Source organism: Anopheles bellator, chromosome 1 (genome assembly GCF_943735745.2).
Source record: "Anopheles bellator chromosome 1, idAnoBellAS_SP24_06.2, whole genome shotgun sequence".
Classification (NCBI taxonomy): Eukaryota; Metazoa; Arthropoda; class Insecta; order Diptera; family Culicidae; genus Anopheles; species Anopheles bellator.
In genome coordinates, this window is record NC_071285.1 from 8,687,699 (window position 1) to 8,706,951 (window position 19,253).

Consider the following 19,253-nt stretch of genomic DNA (forward strand, 5'->3'; position numbering starts at 1 on the left):
TGGGACCTCAAACGGTGGGTGCCCAAGTGCCGCGGTAGATTTTCCTGATGGCTAAATTGCCAATTCATGTTTTATTCACCAACCGCCATCCGGCGGAAGCTGATTATTCGCGCTCGTGGAAAATTCGAGCAGCAAAGGCAACGGCGCAAAACGATACTCGAGTTCCTCATTAAAATTAGCATAACCGGGGGTAGGAATCGATGCAGTGCGGGAAAAGCGGACCCTGGCTGGCCGGGAAGCCCCGGCAGTAAGATGTTATCCTGCTCCACATCCGTTTTCTTTGAGCTGCTCTTGCTCGTTTGCGGTCCGCCGACGACGACGGGATGGCCGGGGCCGGGCCGGGTCGGGTAGAAAGTGTGCTCTTTTACCTATTGCTTGTGATTGCTTTATCAAGAGACCTCCGACGACGAGCTGGCGAAAAAACTGTTTGATCTGCGCACCGCAAACATCCTGGCGGCGCTGGCTGGGAGCTGGGAGTTGAAGAGATTTGTTTAGTTATGGCGAGAGCCCGAACAAGCAGGAAAAAAAAATCCGTACGACAAATGGCGCGAGTAGTAGTCCTTCGCTCCTCGTTCGCTCGGAGGTGCTTTCTTTCGGTTCTCCGTTGATGCTCCGTTGCACTCCGGAAGGTAGTACGGTCTTGACACTTTTCCCCAGCGCCACAACCGATCGAATGCTTTGTGTGGTCTCTTCCCTTTGCCTGCGCACCTTCTTTTATCACTTTTTATTTTCCGCCCCGTAATTGATGTTGGCCATGCTGCACCACGTTTGCACAGCTTTCGACGAAACCAATCCGCTCCGGCAGCCAGCTCCGGTTTGGCTGGAGCAATCGCGATGCACCTTCTCGAAACCCGACAACACCGGCAGTTCGAGCAGTCGATTCCAACAATAACCGGCAGAATGGAGTACGCAATTGGAAAATAACTAGGAGAATGCACACTGGAAATACCCTTAAACGTGGAGCTTGTTGTGCGAAGCGAACGTCAATCGGTAACACCGAGGCCCCAGCCAGCGTACCGATTGAAGACCGATTTCGATTGGAGAAGAATTGTTCAATGGCAAAGAAATACAATTGTGCAAGTTCCTTCCTTCTTCAGTTTATTTGTCACTTCGTCATTTTTGATCGCATTTTATTGAGAAAAGCTTTAGACCGACCAACCGTTACAGCTATTTGCTTTGGGAACAAACGATAACTTTTTTTTGCCATGTAGATTAGGATAGTCAATTGTGGCGACAGAGAATGTTGAGTGAGCCCTTCCAACCAAAGACTTTTGTGCAGAGTAGGTAGGAAAAGCACCAAAACCCCTCACAGATCCTAATGTAATAATGAAATTTGTTGAAGAGGCAATTAAGCGTAAAACGTGAGGATAAAACAAATACCTGTCAATCGAAATATTGTATCCGTGACAAGTCTCACATTTTCTATTTTTGGAATGGAGCTTAGGAGCACAATAACTTGATTTATATTCGAATTTAAGGACTATTACGATGATTATGAGCTCCAGCTCTTATCGTAGAATTCTTATTCCTTGCATACAAAGATATTCAGTAATTTCCAAACGGGAACCACTGTCAGGTATGAGGTGATTCATTTACTAATTCATATAAAACATGAAATGTAAAGCAGGTATTAGCCCTCTTATATGAGAATATTATGAGCTAACATGTAATATTATAATGAAGCGACTTATAAATAAAAAATTGAAACCTTAAGATGCGTTTTACATTGCTGGTGAACTTGCGGCAAGTAACTATGCTTACAGGAAACGATTTTGCAAACAATTTTTACCTACAGTGACGTCAATCCAAGATGGCTGGTTTGCATTTTCTGTTTATTATTTTACACTCGGTTCAGTGAAGTGTCTTCAGAACAGACAGACGTGTCGATCCAAGTTAGTATGTTTGTTAGAAAATTTCTTTACTAACAGGACTTGACTCCTCGCCCCGAATAACCCCGGCTACTTCGTTTTTTTCTGGTAGGCCCGTGCCTTGCGGGAGCAAAAATTTACTTTATTTTTCTCCGGGTTTCGTTAGCGAAAAGCCCCGAATTCCGCTCCTCCCGAGCTTATATCTTCTGCCTTTTTTCCCAAACATCGCCGCCAGGCGATGTTTGCGACCTGTCACCAATCGCCAGGCGATGTTTGCGACTACCGATCGTTACGAAATGAAATATTTCGTAACAATGTTAATTCTACAGAAAATTAGTTGACAATAGTTTTATTACATTCAAGCCAACAATTGTGAGCATCCTTTTTAATCTGTTTATTGTGCCCATTTTGGGAAGCAGAGCCTGCTGTTGTTGCAGAGTATTAAGGGCTAGTGCTCCCCTCCCGTTGGGCGTGCATGTGTCACTTTGTCATTGTGATTAAAAAGAATAACAAGGACCAAACAGTGATTCACCGGAGAGAGAGAGAGCGGTGTGCGCTTCAATCATCAATGTCACGGCGTGTAAGAAAATGTGAGTCTTTCTGTTTGGCCCTGATGTTCATCCGAAATGCTCCGCTTTCCGCTTTCATCACAAAGCCGCCGTTGTGCAGTCGAAATGAACAAACAGTCTCGCGGAGGACGAGCGGAATGCTTAGACGGCGGGGCCGGTTCCTGTCCTTTCGGCGATAGCTACTTTCGAAGCCGAGGCGATCCGTTTGGTCGGAGAATTCGCGAAGCCATTGCGCAATTGCGAATTGCGCAAGACACAACGCTCACACATACAGGGAGAGCACACAGAACGAAATGGGTTGAAGTGACTGTAATTTGCCGCGACTCCTCGCGTAATGGCGGTCGTGTGCGCCGCGATTATGTACAGCAGCCTGAGGAGAAGCCGCCGGAGCGATTCGATTCACCCTTCGCTTCGGTCGCGTGTTTTTCCCCTCCAAATCGAGTCACGCGATCCGAATAAATGACCGCTCTCTGACGCCACTTCCTTGGAGAAGGGATCGCTAGGGCCTCACGAATACACACAGAGAAGCTTGTTCAAACCGAAAAACAAAAAAGGTAAAAACAAAACCGAGAGTCTCTTCCGGCAGGCCATGTTGCTGGCAACCAAATGGTCGCCAAGTGCATGGGCGATGGCCGGGTATATAGAGGGTAAAGTGGCGTAAATGTGCATGTACATCCAGAGGGTCGGCCATGAAGGAAGGAAGACTGTGCCTCAGAATCCGAAACGCTACTCCGCCGCCCTCAGTCGGGATAACTTTTCGCAGTCCCAGGCGACTCAGCCCGTGTGCTGTGTGCATGTGTCGGTGTGGCGCCCAGACCAGAAGTTTACCCGTGCCGTGATGGTCGTGAAAATGGCCGACTCCCGGGCCGTACACTAGACCGCCGGAAGTGGGATTGCACCTCCGGCTGGCAGACTCTGACTGACGACTGTGACTGTGAGCTGGGTTATCGTCGGAGAGCTAATTTCGTTGCTTTCCGCTTTCCCAACTCGCGGGCTCCCAGGGCCCGGGCCAGTCGGCAGTGGTTGCGACTAACGAGCAGGAAATATCGTTCACCTGATAGCTTGTGAAAAGTTCCGCTTCCCAGATCGGCCAGCAGGAGACTAGTTTTCGTGCTGGGGTTTTGGAACGTCGCAGTAAACAAGTTGAACGAACGAATTTTCCATGGATTCGCGTCCGGTTTGTAATTTTTCAGAAAAGGTAACGAAGCGTGTCATTTGAAAAGAATGGCGTAGCCATAAACACTCGGGTTTCGTTCGTTTTGGTGACCAACTAAGCAAATGTACCAAATATACCTAGGAGTGCAGTAAGATCCAAATATGATGCTGTGGTACTAATATAAAATACGATGCATAGACCGGTAATTTATATTACTTCTGTTGTTCAAAGGGTTGAGGCACTACTTCTTCTGTACACATAAGATTGATCATAAAGACTCTCTGGCACATAAGTGGTAGAAATGGCACAAGAAGCGCCTTGCATGATGCATATATAAATGTGACTTGTTTATTATAGAAATGTTTATTATAAAAATTGTTTGTTTATTGTAAAAATGTGATTGAAAATACGATGGAACATGTATCAACAGTTGACAAACATCAACGGATCTCCTCTTGTATTTCGAGATTAATCAGGCAGCTCCATTGCATTTGTTTAAACCTTGATTAGGTTCTACAAAATTAATTCTCATTCGGTCTCATTACCCATTCCGACTTACTACTTGAGGGCATCATAGCCTTACCATGTAACAACGGCCAACAGCCTGAACATCTTTGAGACTCTCGACGTAGGACTTATTATCTGCGTTATCTTGTTAATTAAGATGGCCCTTATAAACTCTTTTAATTTAAAGTTCATTTGGAACGTTACGCATAATTTTACAGCCATTTTATTATTTTTCTTCAATTTTAAGTGTGCAAATCTTGAGATTTAGTATTATGTAAACTATGTAAGCAACAAAACTGAAGCAAAGCCGAAAAACAGAATCTTACTCTACGGGTCATGAACACAGAAAGCAATTGTTCCTGCCAAAAGCATTAAAAGAGACGTCAGAATAGTTTTAGTTGAGTAAAGTGAAGAATTAAGTCAATTGAAACTAATAGTTAAGAACCCCAAAATGGATTAAGTTGTTCACGAGGGATTGTTGATTAAGAAACTATTATACCGTCATCAGGCGATTTATGCAAAACTTAAGGAAAAGCGTCCTGTAGAAACATTTGAAATACTTCTGCAATGTCAGGTTTGGCTATCTTTAAAACACTGCAAATTTGATTTGGTATTCTAAACTATACCCTTCAATGTGAAGTCAGAAGAGGTTTTTGTGCGATACCTTTATCATATGCAGATTTAAATAAATATTACGCAGGTACAACTAACGAAACTTTTCGTTTTTCATTTGCAGTCCCAGTGTTGGTGCATTAACACAATTATATTCCAACCTACTGGCCGCCATTCGTACGTACTTCCACATCATCATTTAATTATACCAAATCATTGCCGTCTGTGTCTGTAGACTCCTGGGCATATCCGGGGGTCCCCATTGAGAATGCTCCATTAACTCCGATGGCCCGATACGAGGCCCGAGTTGATAACACTTAAATGTGCCTAACATGTTTTGATTGGGCTGTGGACACTAAGCAGATATGCCTAATTCGATAGAAAACCTGGACGATTGTTGAGTGCACGAAATAGTGTATTTCGCGTGAATGGAACACCCAAACAGTTTGTTTGATGATTAAATATTAGCCGTAATCACATTTTCAGGAAAATGGGGAGCTGATAGGCCCAACTAATGTGTAATTAAGCATCCGTACAATGGCGATCAAAATATTGACCTCCACCGCTGGGAATTTGGGATTAAGGAGGCAATACAATCATCGATGTGTGTGGCACGGTTTAATTCAAACTGAAAAATACCTTAGGATTTTTGAATTCAAATGTGGTAATGGCTAATGAGGTTTATGGTTAAAATTAGGGTTTAGCTCTCTTTCATGCCTATCGCAGTGAAGTAGTAAGTAAAAGAAATCTTTGCTTATGTTGGCCTGTTTGGTAGCTTGGTTGTTGACTAGCATGAGTAGGGAAAATAACACGTTAAATAATGGTACAAACATGCGAGACGGACATTCTAAAAATCTTATAAAGCAAGGACCACAGTATATAGAACATTGCACGGAAATGTTAACTGAAAAAAAGAATCAAATCGGATTTCTGTATCGTGCTTATTAATGGAAAACGTTCCACTTCATTGAAAAGGAAATTGCTTATCCCCTTACGGCCGATCCGAAATTTGCTGCCGAAATGAGATAACTAATAATTTATTCCGAGGTGTTCGGAGTAATCGAAATGTTATTCTCTCCAAACCTCAGCAGCACCAGACGAGTGCTAAGGACGCTCGAAGGCAGTAGAATTGCAAAAACAACGCCAACCGAAGGCAAACAAAGTCCCCGCGCTGATAGGCCGCTAGCTGACGGGATGGGGCGAGAGGTTATTAAACATTTATCGGAACATCCCAAGGACATGACACCGTAGTGGGTCGCTCCCACCGCCGGTTTTAGGGCCACCAAGGTACACATCTCACCCGAATTTCTGTGTCCCCGGTCCCTGTTTCGCTCGCTGGGCGCATATCCTGCCACCGAAGGCCGGCCATCGCTGGTGCGCATGTCTCCCCAGAGCGTCGGTCGATCCCTAAACGACTTTCCCGCAACTGGCAGACTGGCGAGCGTGGTGTGCAAATTGCGTTACGATAGGAAACCCGGGGCCCAGGTCGACCGGGCAGGACGACCTTACCGATTTCGACCCTCCCGAAGTAGTCAGAAGACGGTCGAGCCGCCGAGCGTGGCATATAATGAAATAAATTCAAACTGCAAACGAGCAAAGGAGCGCCGAGCGAGGAGTACACGCAAAAGTAGCGTACAACTCCGGACTCCCAATCGGTGCTTAGTGTCTAATAAGGGCCCGGCAGAAGTAGTGGACAAACTTCTTGGCATGAATATTTCAACGCGCGGTGGCTTTAAGTTTTTCCACATCACCCAAATGACTTAGGGTTGATAGTTTGCGTGTGCTGTGTGGTGCCAGAATGCTTAACTAGCGGCTTACATCAACTTCAATTTGACTCCTTTCTTGGGTCACGTCGAGTAATGTTTTATTGAACATTTTTACAAAACTCGGTTGGTTGGGCAGCATAGCAAAAGAACTGGGTTTTCTAACGCCAATCCGTGGGAACGATCAGTGGATTTTTGTCTCATCAAATTGAGCATTGAAGTACTTAATATACAAAGTAAGTAGTTTAATTTAAACTATCTTGTCAATGACGAAAAGAGGAATAATACACGGATCTAATACACGAATCAGAAAAGCACTAGAAATTTACTTGACAAATCCTGCTGTTCCGGCGTACAGCCGGGTGGCCACGCCTTTCTGCGTAGCACTCTGGCCACCAGCTGTCATATCTGGATCGATAAAGGAGAACCGGCCACCTAAAACTAACGGAACAGCCGCGCGCGCCAAACTAGGGTCGATAATTAGGGTTCGGGGTGATTTGCCTTCTGCAGGCGTGAACCAATAAAAAAACTCCCAAAATTACTGTTCCGATGTTAGCAAGCGCCACTCGTTATTAGAAACCAATTAGAGGAAGTCACAGTAAATCATAAAACATTCGTAAATGAAATATGCATTCGGGGGAAGTGAAACCTTGAGATATTAATACTGAAGTCAACCGGTCTATTTGCCTAGTGGCCCTGTGTGAATACTTGCCACACTGCCACATAGTTATGGAAATACTATAGTTTTCTTAAGAGGAAATCAAGCTTCCGAACAGCTTTATGTACCAACAACAACTTGTGGTTTTTATGATTGGATTGATAGGATAAACATTCCTGCTCTCATTCAACTCATTCCTGCTGCTACTCATATTTTTACACATACATATGCACGCATATCTGACAAGATTCTATGTTCAATGCTATGCTAAGGTCAAACTGTGAGTAACAAGTAACGATCCCCATAACCCTGCAATTTTCATGCTCTTCAAGCCTTTGCGATCCAACCTTAAGCATTGCAGTCCTCGCGAAATGATCGAACCACTCTATGATTCTCGATCGCTATGATTTCTCGGCTCGATCGTGATTGACTCTGAGCTTGCAGAACCAAATAAACATATCCAAATAAAGGACGAACAACAAGAGCACGGTATACAAACGATAAACTCATAACGGAGCAAAAATTTCTGACCCTGACTACCTGACTGACCTAAATAACGGTTTTAAAATAAACTGACTATCTAGACATCAAATAGTGATTATTGGAATCTCAATACTCTGCATTGCCCTGATTAGTTGTCTCTAAGTGAAAGACATTCAATTGACCAAGAATCGGAATAATCGGAATCCGAATAAGTTATAGAAAAAAACGGCTGAATATTATTCGATGCTTGAACTATTATTTTGTATAGAAAACGATTTTGGTAAACTGTTCACCAAGATTGGCTTGGCAGTAGCTCATTCGATCGTTCTATTTTTGAGTACATTTTCGATTTTGTCTGGTCCTATTTCAGCAATAGCAACTTGAATTACGGTCTTGAGGTTGTTCCTGAAACGTTCCTGAAAGTTCCTGTAACTTTCTGAAACATAGCCTTCGAAATCTATCAAAAATTTACTCTATAACACTGTAAAATGAAACCTTCGAAATATCAAAGAAAAACCTAGATAATTATATGTTTTATCATGTGTTTCTAACCATCCAACAAAACAATATGCCTTGAACACGGTTAGCAGAAAAGTCACCTGAACCCAGCTCGTTTACTCGTTTAGCGTAGCACGTGGTCCTGCGTGGTCTATTCGATCGAAGATAGGGCGAGAAATGACAAACAACCGCGCAATCGAACGGTGTCCGCGACTACCGAAGCAATATTTATTCAATCATTTTCCAGTCAACCTTTTCACTGCACAAAGCCTCTGCGACCGATGGTCGACAGTGAATGGGCCCGTTTACCGTGGGCTCACCGGGACGCCCTGTACCGTAACACCCCCGGGCCGACATCGATCCATCCACCTTTGGGAGACCCGATTCCCGGCTCTCCGATGGCGGCGATGAAATCACTCCAATTACTGAACTGAAAGGCACCGCGGAGTGCCCCGTAACGCTTCGTAACGCCTTTTGCGGGCGGACACGAACACCCTGATGGCAACGTCATCCTCGGCGGAGTGAAAAATCGTTTGCATCGATCGCACCGATTGACGGACGGCCCCACACACCAATTGCCAACCGTGAAGGCCTGCTGGGGGCTGGTCGGGGCCGATTGACAAATTGAAAAAGTAGTACGCGCGCGGTGGAGTATCGCGCATGAGCCGTCGGCAGTCTGTAGCCGAGGATCGCACGCCAACGGTACACGAATAATAGTCCGTCAGGGCTGTCGGCGTGAAAATAAGGTTATCTCGCCGTCGCTTGGAGCTCGTTTAGCGATCCCCGTGGTGGGTTGCGAAGTTTACAAGAGGTGACAGCAGCCCGACAAAATATGCTCCGAGTCTCCAGTGTGGGCGAGGGTCAAAGGTGTGAAGGATGAGAAATTCCATCGTCGGAAGAGCGAAAAAAAAAACATTAATAAATAGCATAAACTAGGTTGAGGCTGCATGTGTCATCATATCATTAACGTCGTCGCCGAAACCCGGCCCCTATTGTGGTGGCCGAGGTGGTGAAAGACCATTTCATCCGTTTCCGTTCCGGCGTGGCGTGGCAGCAAAAGGAACCCAACACAATGCCTTCCGCAGCATTCCTTCGGAGGTTTTTGGTATCTGGTAATGTGTGGTGTATTTTTCTGTTTTTTTTTTAGAAAGGTTGTCTCGCCTCAATCGACAGCAGCAACAACAACAACAGCAACAGCAAGAGCGAGGACCGAAATTCGAAACGCCCGAGAGTCCTTTGGCACGCGGGCAGGGCACACGGGACGGGGTGGATAGGTTTACGGAACAACAAAACGGGAAATTCGGTAGTCAAGAGCCACAGAGCGAGCGAAAACAACAACAGCAACACAGCCACAACCGTAGGCGGTTTATTTTTACAGGATTACCAATTTCTCAGCTCGATTTTATCGCCTCTTCGGTTCTTTTCTTTCCCATTCAGTTCAATCCTTTTGATCGCCCATTCTCTGTCGCTATTAGCAACCCGAAAGCCCTCGAAACGCCAGTTCGCCAAAAAGGTACCAGCAGGCCGGTCGGTCGTTCTCTTTCGCTCATGGCATCTCGTCCTGCGCTTATCTCATCTCATGAGCTCGCTCGTGACAAGATTGCCTTTGATTTGTATTTTGTTTTACAAATTTTCTCACCTTCTTCGTGCGTTCTTTTGACGGGTTCTTCCCTTTCCAGGGCTTCATTTTTCCGCTGCCATTTATCCTTTATGCCCAGCCGATTATGCCGTCCCTCTCTTGCATGCTCGTTTGTGGACCGCTCTCGACCTTATGCACGTCGACAGCAATCCGTCATCATCATCATCATCGTCGTCGTTGGGCATTGGCTTCGGAATGTCATCCGTAAGTGTGTTGAATATCCTGTGAATCCTTTTCGAGTGCCCTCGGCCTCGAGCAAGCAGGCTGACAGGGACTGGCAAAAAAATGGGCCGAAATTTGATACTCACGCCCGCCACCGCAAGCTTCTCGGTTCAGCGGAATTCCGGGTCCTTCTTCCCGGGACCTCCTTCCGAACGCTGTGCGATTCTTCTGCGCGCGCCCACACCGGGACACTCTGCCCCCCACACCCCCGCCGTTTGCCTATTTTTCCGACCAGCTTTCCTGCACGGTTCACGAGGGAAGAAAGTGGCCAAGCAGCGCTACCGGCGAATCCTTGAGCGCCTTCGAGTGTTCGCAGAAAAACAGATTAATAAACCACTTGAACACGGGGCTCGGGGACCCGTAAACAAATCCGGCCCAATCCTCGGGCCCAACACATCCCGGGTACGGGGTGGTCATCGGCACAGGGTGACTGCTCATATGTTCGGTGAGTTCGGAAAGAAAAGAGCAGTGCGGGTTCGTAGAACTCTATTCTTTCCCGAGGTCGGCCCGAATCGATGCCAAATCCTTGGTGAAAACCCCGGGTGGAGTGGACCGATTACGATCAGGATCAACGGGAAAGGCGATGTGGCGATTTTGTTTTGTTTCCCCGCAGGGAGCATATGTTTAAGTGAATAATTGCTGGCCGGCAACAAAGTGACCAAGCGAGATTTGACCGGCGAAAGTGCATTGTTGTTGGTGAATGCGTTAAACGGATTGCTTCGATGGCTGCGAACAGGAAGAAGAAACCGAAGAAGCATAGTAGCAATTAACGAGGCACATCCTATTATGACACACCCTGTGTTTTAACGAGATGCTGGCCGTTGGCCCTGGGCGTGAGGGAAAAAAGTATTTTCTACGACCACCGCATGTCTGCGTGTTAGTTGCATATTAAGGCAACAATAAACACTACATACATTGAGAGACACCGGCACCTAGTTTGGGACAGGCTGCATGCGCCGCGTTGCTGCAAAACCAGCGAGCGAACGGGGCCCCCATATATACATACAGGAAGTGCATGTCCTTTTTGCATTAATTAGCCCTTGCGCTTCACGAGGTGAAAACTCATCTCCTCCTGCCACCCACCCGGCGGGTTGCAGTGGTTTTTTCCGGGTGCACGAGTGTCAATGGCAGCAGCCCTCAGGAGCACCGGCAGCCAGGCCGCGCCAGCCAGGCCAGCAAGCCAGCCAACGCGCAGTGCAGCAGATTAACCCACTTTATTAGCGGGAACGACTTCCCTCTATTTGCCTTTGTTCCCTGCCCACCGCCACCTACCGGCCACCGCCCCCCCACGGCACGGGATGTCCCGGGCACCCGGGGAGAAATGAGAAAAATCCCTGCAACCACCGTCACCATCGGACACCGTCCTGCCCGGTGGCGCCGGGCGTTCCTCGGGCGATGTTAATTTTCTCGTCTGGGCTTTCACCCTGCCTGTGTACGTGTGAGTGTGTAAAAGTTTTTCCTCTTTTTCCCTTCGCTGGGCAGTGCTGCCAGTCCGGGATTCTGGAGGCAAAATTTTGCCATCCGTTTTTGGAACCACCCTGTGCCAACATTCGGCAAAAAGTGGGATTAGGTCGCTAAGAAAAAATTGAATTGCGAATGAAACAGATAAAATAGGAAACAATGGGGCATGGAAAGAGAAGGAAGATAGATTCGAACACATACACCTAGACAGAAACCGTAGTCCGTATAAAAAGAGTAAACCAAATAGGAGAAAAATAACGGCAGCAACGGCGGCGGGCTAATGATGTTCCCCTGTTGCCGGTAGCCGGTTCCCCGCGGTTGCCGTGCCCTTAAACGCGACGCATGGTTGAGCCCTTCCACACGTAAGGGCCACTCCGCGCGTCACCCGGTTCCCCGCGCCCCCTCGGGGGCCAAGGTGTGTACTGATAACAATGGTAACGTGTAGAGTTTTACGTGCGTCCTTATGTCGTCCCTGCCACTGTGTCTGTGTGCGTCAGTGTATCTGCGCGAGCAGGAAGGCGAGAAAGCGCTACGTGACGGTGCGAGACGCAAGCTTGGACCAGGTTGGCAAAAGTTGGTACATTCCAATTCCGTGGGCTCCGCTGGGCGCGGAGCGCCTCTTCATCTCTCCTCCGGCCCTTGGCTACGGCGCTTGGCCGGGTTTGGCGAGATCCCTTTCGGTTCAGGTTGCACCATCCCGAAAGGATTCGGGCCGACCCGGTGGACCCGGTGTGGCAGTGTGTAAAACGGTTCCATTTGTTTGTTTTATTTCACACCTTAAATTTTGGCTTTATTATTCTCTCTCGCGCGTTCTCGTCCGCGGACTGCTTTATGGCTCTGTGTATGTGTTTTATTCCTGTTTTCCCTTTTTTTGGTCCTTGCATCTTTCATTTCCTCAACCTCCTCTGCCCCGTGGCACCACCATGCCCCGGTGTGGCCAGGGTTTTATGTTTGCCCAGAATTTGCACATTTCTTCTCTCCGATGCCGCTGTCGCCGCTGCTTCTGCTGCTGTCGTATTCTATTCTCATTTAGCATCCTCGTCCTGTTTCCATTTTTTTCTACCGCTGTTGTTGCCACAGGCTCGCTAGAAGAGTTGTTCCAATTAGACTAATCAATAAACCACGCAGGGAAAGTCGTGCAAAAGTAGCATTAGTGCTCCGGGATTACAACGGACAGCAGCAGAGTTACCGTTCGTGCGGAGTGTACGGCATGGCAAGTTGTAACTTTTGCACTCATCAGTCACCGTTTTAGGAAAACTCGTTTTAGTGTGGTGATTCCATGTACAATGGCCAACATTCGAATAGTTAAAAACATCAAAATAAGTTTCATAGTTACTTCAACCAAGACTAGCAAAACGTTTGTTAATTTCTAGAGTGGCTCGTACTCGATGAGAGATGCTTTTGTAAATCCATGCTAGTTTTGCTTTTCGAAGCATATCTTATTTTCACAGATTGTGCAATTCAAACGACAACAGTTACACTGTGACTATGGCATCACTAACCGTGAGGACCAATGGACGTACCGACATTACCGTGCGAAACCGAATGCCGACGGGAAACGGTCTATTTAGATGGGAAAGAGTGTCTTCAGACGTTACCAAAATAAACTCAACAAATTTCTTATCCTGTTACAAATAGAGTGTCTTTCACATTGGTTTTTTATTCATTCTCAATCGTGGTCATGTTTTGCAAACACTTTGCTTAGCCTACACCTTAGAATTAGGAGTTTGATGCACTGCACTCAATATTTCACTGCGCCACAAAGAAACCATTTTTTGCATCACTCAATCATCACTCAATCGGTTCGAATGATTAATCACTCCAAGCTAACTCACCAACAGCGCTGTCCATTTTGCTACACCTCAAGAACTGTACAGCCAATGGAACCAAGGAACTGACCACAAACAAAAAAAGGGACCAGCGATCTCATTACCGGAAAGATGGAAATAAACCGTTCGGAGCGCTCAAAGGCCGGCGAATGCATTGCGAGTTGCACAATCTGGCCAGTCTGGCTTGCGTGAGCAGCCCCGTGTTGCACAACATATTCGATGCACCAAGGAGCAAGGACGATGTTGCAGGACCAAGGACCCGTGTCACGCTGCGATGTTGCACCGAGCCACCGTGCTTTTCGCCCCTGGCGCTGGACTAATTCGCCGGTAAAGGCCGAACGGTGGCAATTTAGGGTTAAACGTGTGAAATTGGCTCGATGCAGACCGCGAGCGTGGCAAAATAGATTTCTGTTAATCTATTGCTGTCTGGGGGATGGTTCCTTTTTTTTCATCGAACATTGACCGGGACGAATGAAGTGTTAGGTTGTTGGTTGACATGTTAAAAAAAGGAATATCTACATTTTGGTTAAATTGTAACATTTATGATCATATCATGAATGGTGGTAGAGCAAAGCCAATCATAGCTTGTGGTTAATCTTTTTTGCGTTCATCTAAACGAACTGAACCGTAATTTTCTCTAATTCAACTAATCATTCGAGTCAATGCACTGTCATAGGGTTCAAGTTCAGGCACTCTGTGACCAATTAATCGATATGCCATGAAAAAAATAGCCAAGGAATAAATTATATCTCAAACGTCAATCAACAAAATTTATAAAAATCATGCTTTTGAAAGTAAAATAAAAATAATGTACAGCTCCAATAATTTTTATCATGACGATTTACGACTCAGGTGCAAATAATTTGAGCACCACTTAAATATGGAACATGCGGGTTAATGTTGAGTAATGAGATCAAATGCCTCATTAGCGGGAGGAGGCTCATTGCTTTTGGATAATGCAATTCATCTGTTTGATGTCTGTAATACAATTAATTTATAATTGTCATACTTTCCGATTTTGTTGCCTTTATTTCAAATTTTGATTTAACATTACTTGTCCAATCTTTCGTGTACGATCAGTAAGACGGCTGCAATATATTTTAGTCTGGCGGTTATTTTGTATAGCAAATTCCTTCCTCTGGTTGTGAAATGTGTTTAGATGATTTCTTGCAAAATAATCATATAATTAATTAATCATAAATGGTCAATAAAAAAAAAATTAAACCTTTCAAACGATCACGATAGGAAGCAAATGTTGCTGATCATACTAGAACCATGGCTCTAAGAACAATTTAACTAAGAACAATTGTTAAAAAAAAAGTATTTGGAATATCGATTCCTATAAGAGGTGGTACTATAAAATGAAATCCTGTGCTTCAACAAAGACTTGATTGCAACATATTGGCTTGTCATTGCCAAACTATTTCTTGCAGCTCAAAGCTTCTTTAAACAAAAATATAAGCAAAATACCAAGTAGGTAGTAAGGCAATCACGCACTTTACATAACACAAATTGTAAAGTATCTTGTCTTTTAGGCGCAGTTTGTTGTTGAAGTAACAGAACAGGTAGGTTAGTGAAAGCTCGGAAAGCAGCAATAAGAAAACAATTCGCAAAACATGATTAAATGACCATTTGGGTAGATCATCAAGCTCATCACGGGGATCATGGGAGCAAAACGGAGATCCTTCATCGTGGTCAGCTGAAGTCAACTGCTACGGTACTTACTGTTGGCCGACTGTGCCGAGTGCAGCTGCAGCGATCCTCCGCCGCCAATGTTGTGGGGCAGGAAGGCCGCGGCGACCGCAGCATGGGCGTTAAAGTACGCCATCCGGGACGCCGCGGCCATCTGCATCTGGTGCGGATCGGCACATCCGGCGGCGGCGGCCGCGGCCGCGAACGAGGCCTGCCCGATGCCGGCCGTCGGATAGAGTGACGGAGTGACCGCGGACACGACGCCGCTCGAGGGCCGTGCGGACTCGCCGCTGCTGCCCAGGCCGAGCAGCTCCTGGATGGCGAACGGGGATCGTTGGGGCATGGTCTGGACGGGACGGTTGCTGCTGCTGCTGCCGCTGGTGCTGCTGCTGTGACTGTGAAGGGCCGCGGCTGCTGCGGCGGCGGCGGCGGCTGCGGCGGCTGGCGCTGTAACGTGTATTGTTTCTGACCTGGGCAGCGTCTCAAGATTCATTCTTTCCCAAACCCCGCTGCCGTTCCCGTTGCCAGCTTGTTATTTATCTTTCTGTTTTTCTGTGTCACTACCTCACGCGAGGCGCCTTGGCCTCGGGACGCAACACGCGGACCACTCGAAACGTGGCTAATGTGCAGGGTTAGGTGAGGGAACCGGCATTGCACTGCGGACACACTGCACTCGACAATCACGAAGGCTCACGCGAATAATGTACTACTATCTGGGGCGGCAGGCATGGTTTTGCGAACGAAGGACACGGAGGAGCCTCGAGAAGACATCGTCACCGCCACCAGCCATTGATTGCACGTTTTATTTCACGAATTCACGCCTCTCGATTCACGGTTGGCAAATGTTTATCTCGCCGGATGTTGGGCCCCAGTGGAGCCTCGTTCGGGATCCATCGTAGACAACCCGTTTCGTGACTAAACCATCCATTATTTCGCCACCGGGACTAGTGGCGTGACAAACACCGTCACGCACTTTGGCCACATTTTCTGCACTTTTCAGCGACACGTAACGAAATAAAAAAAGGAAGAAAACTCTCGTTTGGTACTATTGTTTAGTGGTGACAGTGGTTTCGAACGCCACGAATATTCGCGTTGCACGCCGGAACGATACACAACCAAGAGAGCGGCCACGCAACCAAAATCCACGCAACCGAGTCGGTCGGCCGGAGCTCCCGAAAACGTGGTCGTTGTTGGCGGTGCTGAATGAAACTGAGGAGAGTTTTTCCGTCCTCATCTCGATTTCGCCGTTCAACACCCCAACACGCACACGCGCACAGGGCCTGGAGAGGGTGGTTTGACGCCATGGTGATTATTTCCTGGGGATTATTTCCAACCCTGGTTATCCTGGTTATCCTGGCAAGTAGTTATCGCCTGGTTTGCTTTGCTTTGCTTCTCCCCTCTCTCGGCCTGTCGACAGGGCGTGTTCGAGTGTTCGACGGGGTTCGTATCAGTGAGTAGAGCGGGATGACCAGTGGCACCAGGACGCAGATAATTGAATGGGCAAACGGGTGGGAAGATTCAATTCAATTTGATTCCTGGGAAGATTCATCCGCAGCTTCACTCTCTCACGCACGTAAACACAGATGCTGGCTTTGCGCGGAGATGCAAATTGCTCAGTTAATCTCAGCACGAGAAATGCATCTTCTCGACAGCTCGCGACGGGCAAAAAACCGGGGCTCAGCACTGGGAAAAGTGGTAAATTGTGTTAGCTGCTGGGTCGCCGACAGCACACTGGCACACAATGGCTGCAAATCGAATGGACAGTTCGAGCTAACGACTGGGCCATATACATAATGGCGTTATATACATAGCAGCGACAGAATGGCGAGCGGCGAGAAGAAGGCGTGGCCAGCCGTTTTCCACACAGTTTCCACCGTTTTTCCACAGGTGTCGCCCCTAGCAACGGCTGCTGGGACATTTTTGATGGCTCCGCAGTTGCTGCATCGATTTATGCTCGATTCCGTGGGCTCCTCTCGGATAGTTTCGGTTCACCGGTGACACCGAAATGGAATTAGCGAATAATGAATGAATTGTACGGCAATCTCCACGGGCACGGACACGAAAATTGTGAGCGTCGAAAGGACCGAACCGCAACGAAGCAGGACCTTCCTCGGTACGTCGTGTACTGAGGACCCGGGTATTGGTGCTGGGTCCAGCCCAGGCTGGCGCGCGTCCGGGGAAATCCTGGTTATCCCGGCGGGCGGTGAGGAAGGAACGCAGGAATCGTAGTATTTTAAACGACGGAGTCGTAAAATCTGTAATTTTATTACTGATTTAACAATGAGAACATGTTAATTAAAACAGTAATTAGTTCGTTATTGATTGGCTGAATCTTGTCAGCGCCAGTGGCAGAGTGGTGGTGTCGAGTGGCGGCCCGGGCACGAGATACCGTGGGCCAGCGCCGAATGGAAGGACGACGATGGCTCGAAAGATGTGCAAAGTTTGGGCCAGCATCATCGTGGTAGTAGATAACGAACTGCTACGAGGATTTGCGGAGCTGCACTCGGTGCACTCACCGGATGTTCGATGGTGCGGCGCATTTAAAACGAGCATTTAGTGGCCCGTTTTACTTACAGTTTATCCCTTACGCACGGTGGGTAGCACTTGTTAGGGTAATTCCATCATTAGGGTTTTCGAAAAACATTTTAGAGTGTTTTTGTGTTACATTTCATCCGTTTGTACGGTACTGCAGAATACTTAAGGTTGCTATCCTATTTTTATTTTACAAAATCAAAGGGCGAAATATTTAACATCATAAAATTCGTAAACTGGTGTAACAAATATTTATTTGATGCACAAACTAAACATCATGTTAGTAAGCAAGCTAAATATTATTCCATTCTGGTACTCAATACCTTGAGACTAATTTTATGTCAAACAATCTTAATGTGTAAAAATCGATAAACCGGTCACGTGAAACAAGCCTATTGTTGTGCAACACACTGTTTGAAAAGTACAAGAAGTTATCGATTTTTTGTTATCGTCGTGCTTGACGGTAGCTCCATTGTCCCTACCACTTGAATTAATTGATTCCATTTCGGAAGACGCCAGTGCGGCATCTGCATGAACATGAATATAAACATTTAAATTTGTTCTGCAAAACTGCATCGATGTTGAAATTTTGTTCAAAAATACGCAATGAACCACTTTTCAGAAGCTAATTTATCAATTTTCCTGGAGTGTCGAAGGGCCCACGAAATGTTACCTAAAGTATTACTGAAATATTGCTGTTTAGGTAAATTATTACATTGATCACTCACAACATAGAGCGGGTTTGTGTTTTAATAAAAACATAAACCGAAAGTAGGTCCGAATAACTCGGTTGATGAATGCGATTGTTAAATGGCCAAATTGTTGAGACGACCACGCACCGCTCGATTGTTGAGCTGACGCCAGTTCGCTCAGCAACGAAACGTTAGTTGCCTTGATGACATAATTAATTTCAATTATATCCCGCACATCTGCGGTCCAGTTTTCAATCGAAATGGCAAATGGCGGAAATTTTCATTGGACCAATAAAAGTGGGGACCGCCAAAAAAGTGGGATGAAAGACACCACCCGCTGGCGCTCGGGCTGCGGGCTGCCTTCTAATTCTAAGCCCCTCACAATCGGCCAGATGCACACACAGCGTACTACAGTGACGGTTTTAAAATGAAAGTTTTTTTCTATACCGTACCACAAACCCTCTTAAAGTGAACAAACGAACGTCTTGTGTCTTCCAAGCGGAGCACTTTCGATTCGTGGGGTTCCTCTGTTTTTTCTTCCGCGTCCTCACACGAAGATAACGTCGAATTGGTTTGTGCGGTCGCTGGCCATGCTTTGAACTCGAGGAAAATGGCTCACAATCACAGCGGGCAAGGATTTGTGGGATTCCCGTTCGACGAGCACCACTCTTTGTTACTTATCTTGACAATGATTAAACGGAAGGGATTAGCGCCAGGAGTCCCACCCAGCGTCCTTCATGCGGGTTCCACCGGAAAACATTATCGATGGTTTTGTAAAGAGTCTTTTGCAAGTGGATTGACGCTGATTGGTATGAAAGCTATTTTCGGAATTTTAATTCTACAATAAAGCTGCGATGCTGGTTTCTGGTTTGTAATGATTGTAAACAGTGCTGGACGTGGGCATGTCATTACACAAATGTTACACTTTCAATTCGCTTAGGGATAAAACATTTAAATTTACATTTGCTATAATACCAACTCCAACAACATTATTTTTAAAATACGCAATATTTCCATTTGGATACTCTTGAAAGAAAACGATTCTATTTCCAAAATTCGGAAACGGACCAGA

At 46.4% G+C, this 19,253-nt stretch overlaps 1 protein-coding gene across 1 annotated transcript in view; it reads right to left on the reverse strand.

Moving 5' to 3' along the window:
• Nucleotides 1–15,450, reverse strand: part of LOC131216676 (homeobox protein unc-4 homolog) — a 41,994-nt gene extending 26,544 nt beyond the window's left edge. Inside the window, exon 1 of the mRNA XM_058211233.1 lies at nucleotides 14,991–15,450. Within this exon, the coding sequence (XP_058067216.1) occupies nucleotides 14,991–15,450 (460 nt within the window). The remainder of the gene's footprint in view (nucleotides 1–14,990) is intronic.
• Nucleotides 15,451–19,253: the final 3,803 nt, after the last annotated feature.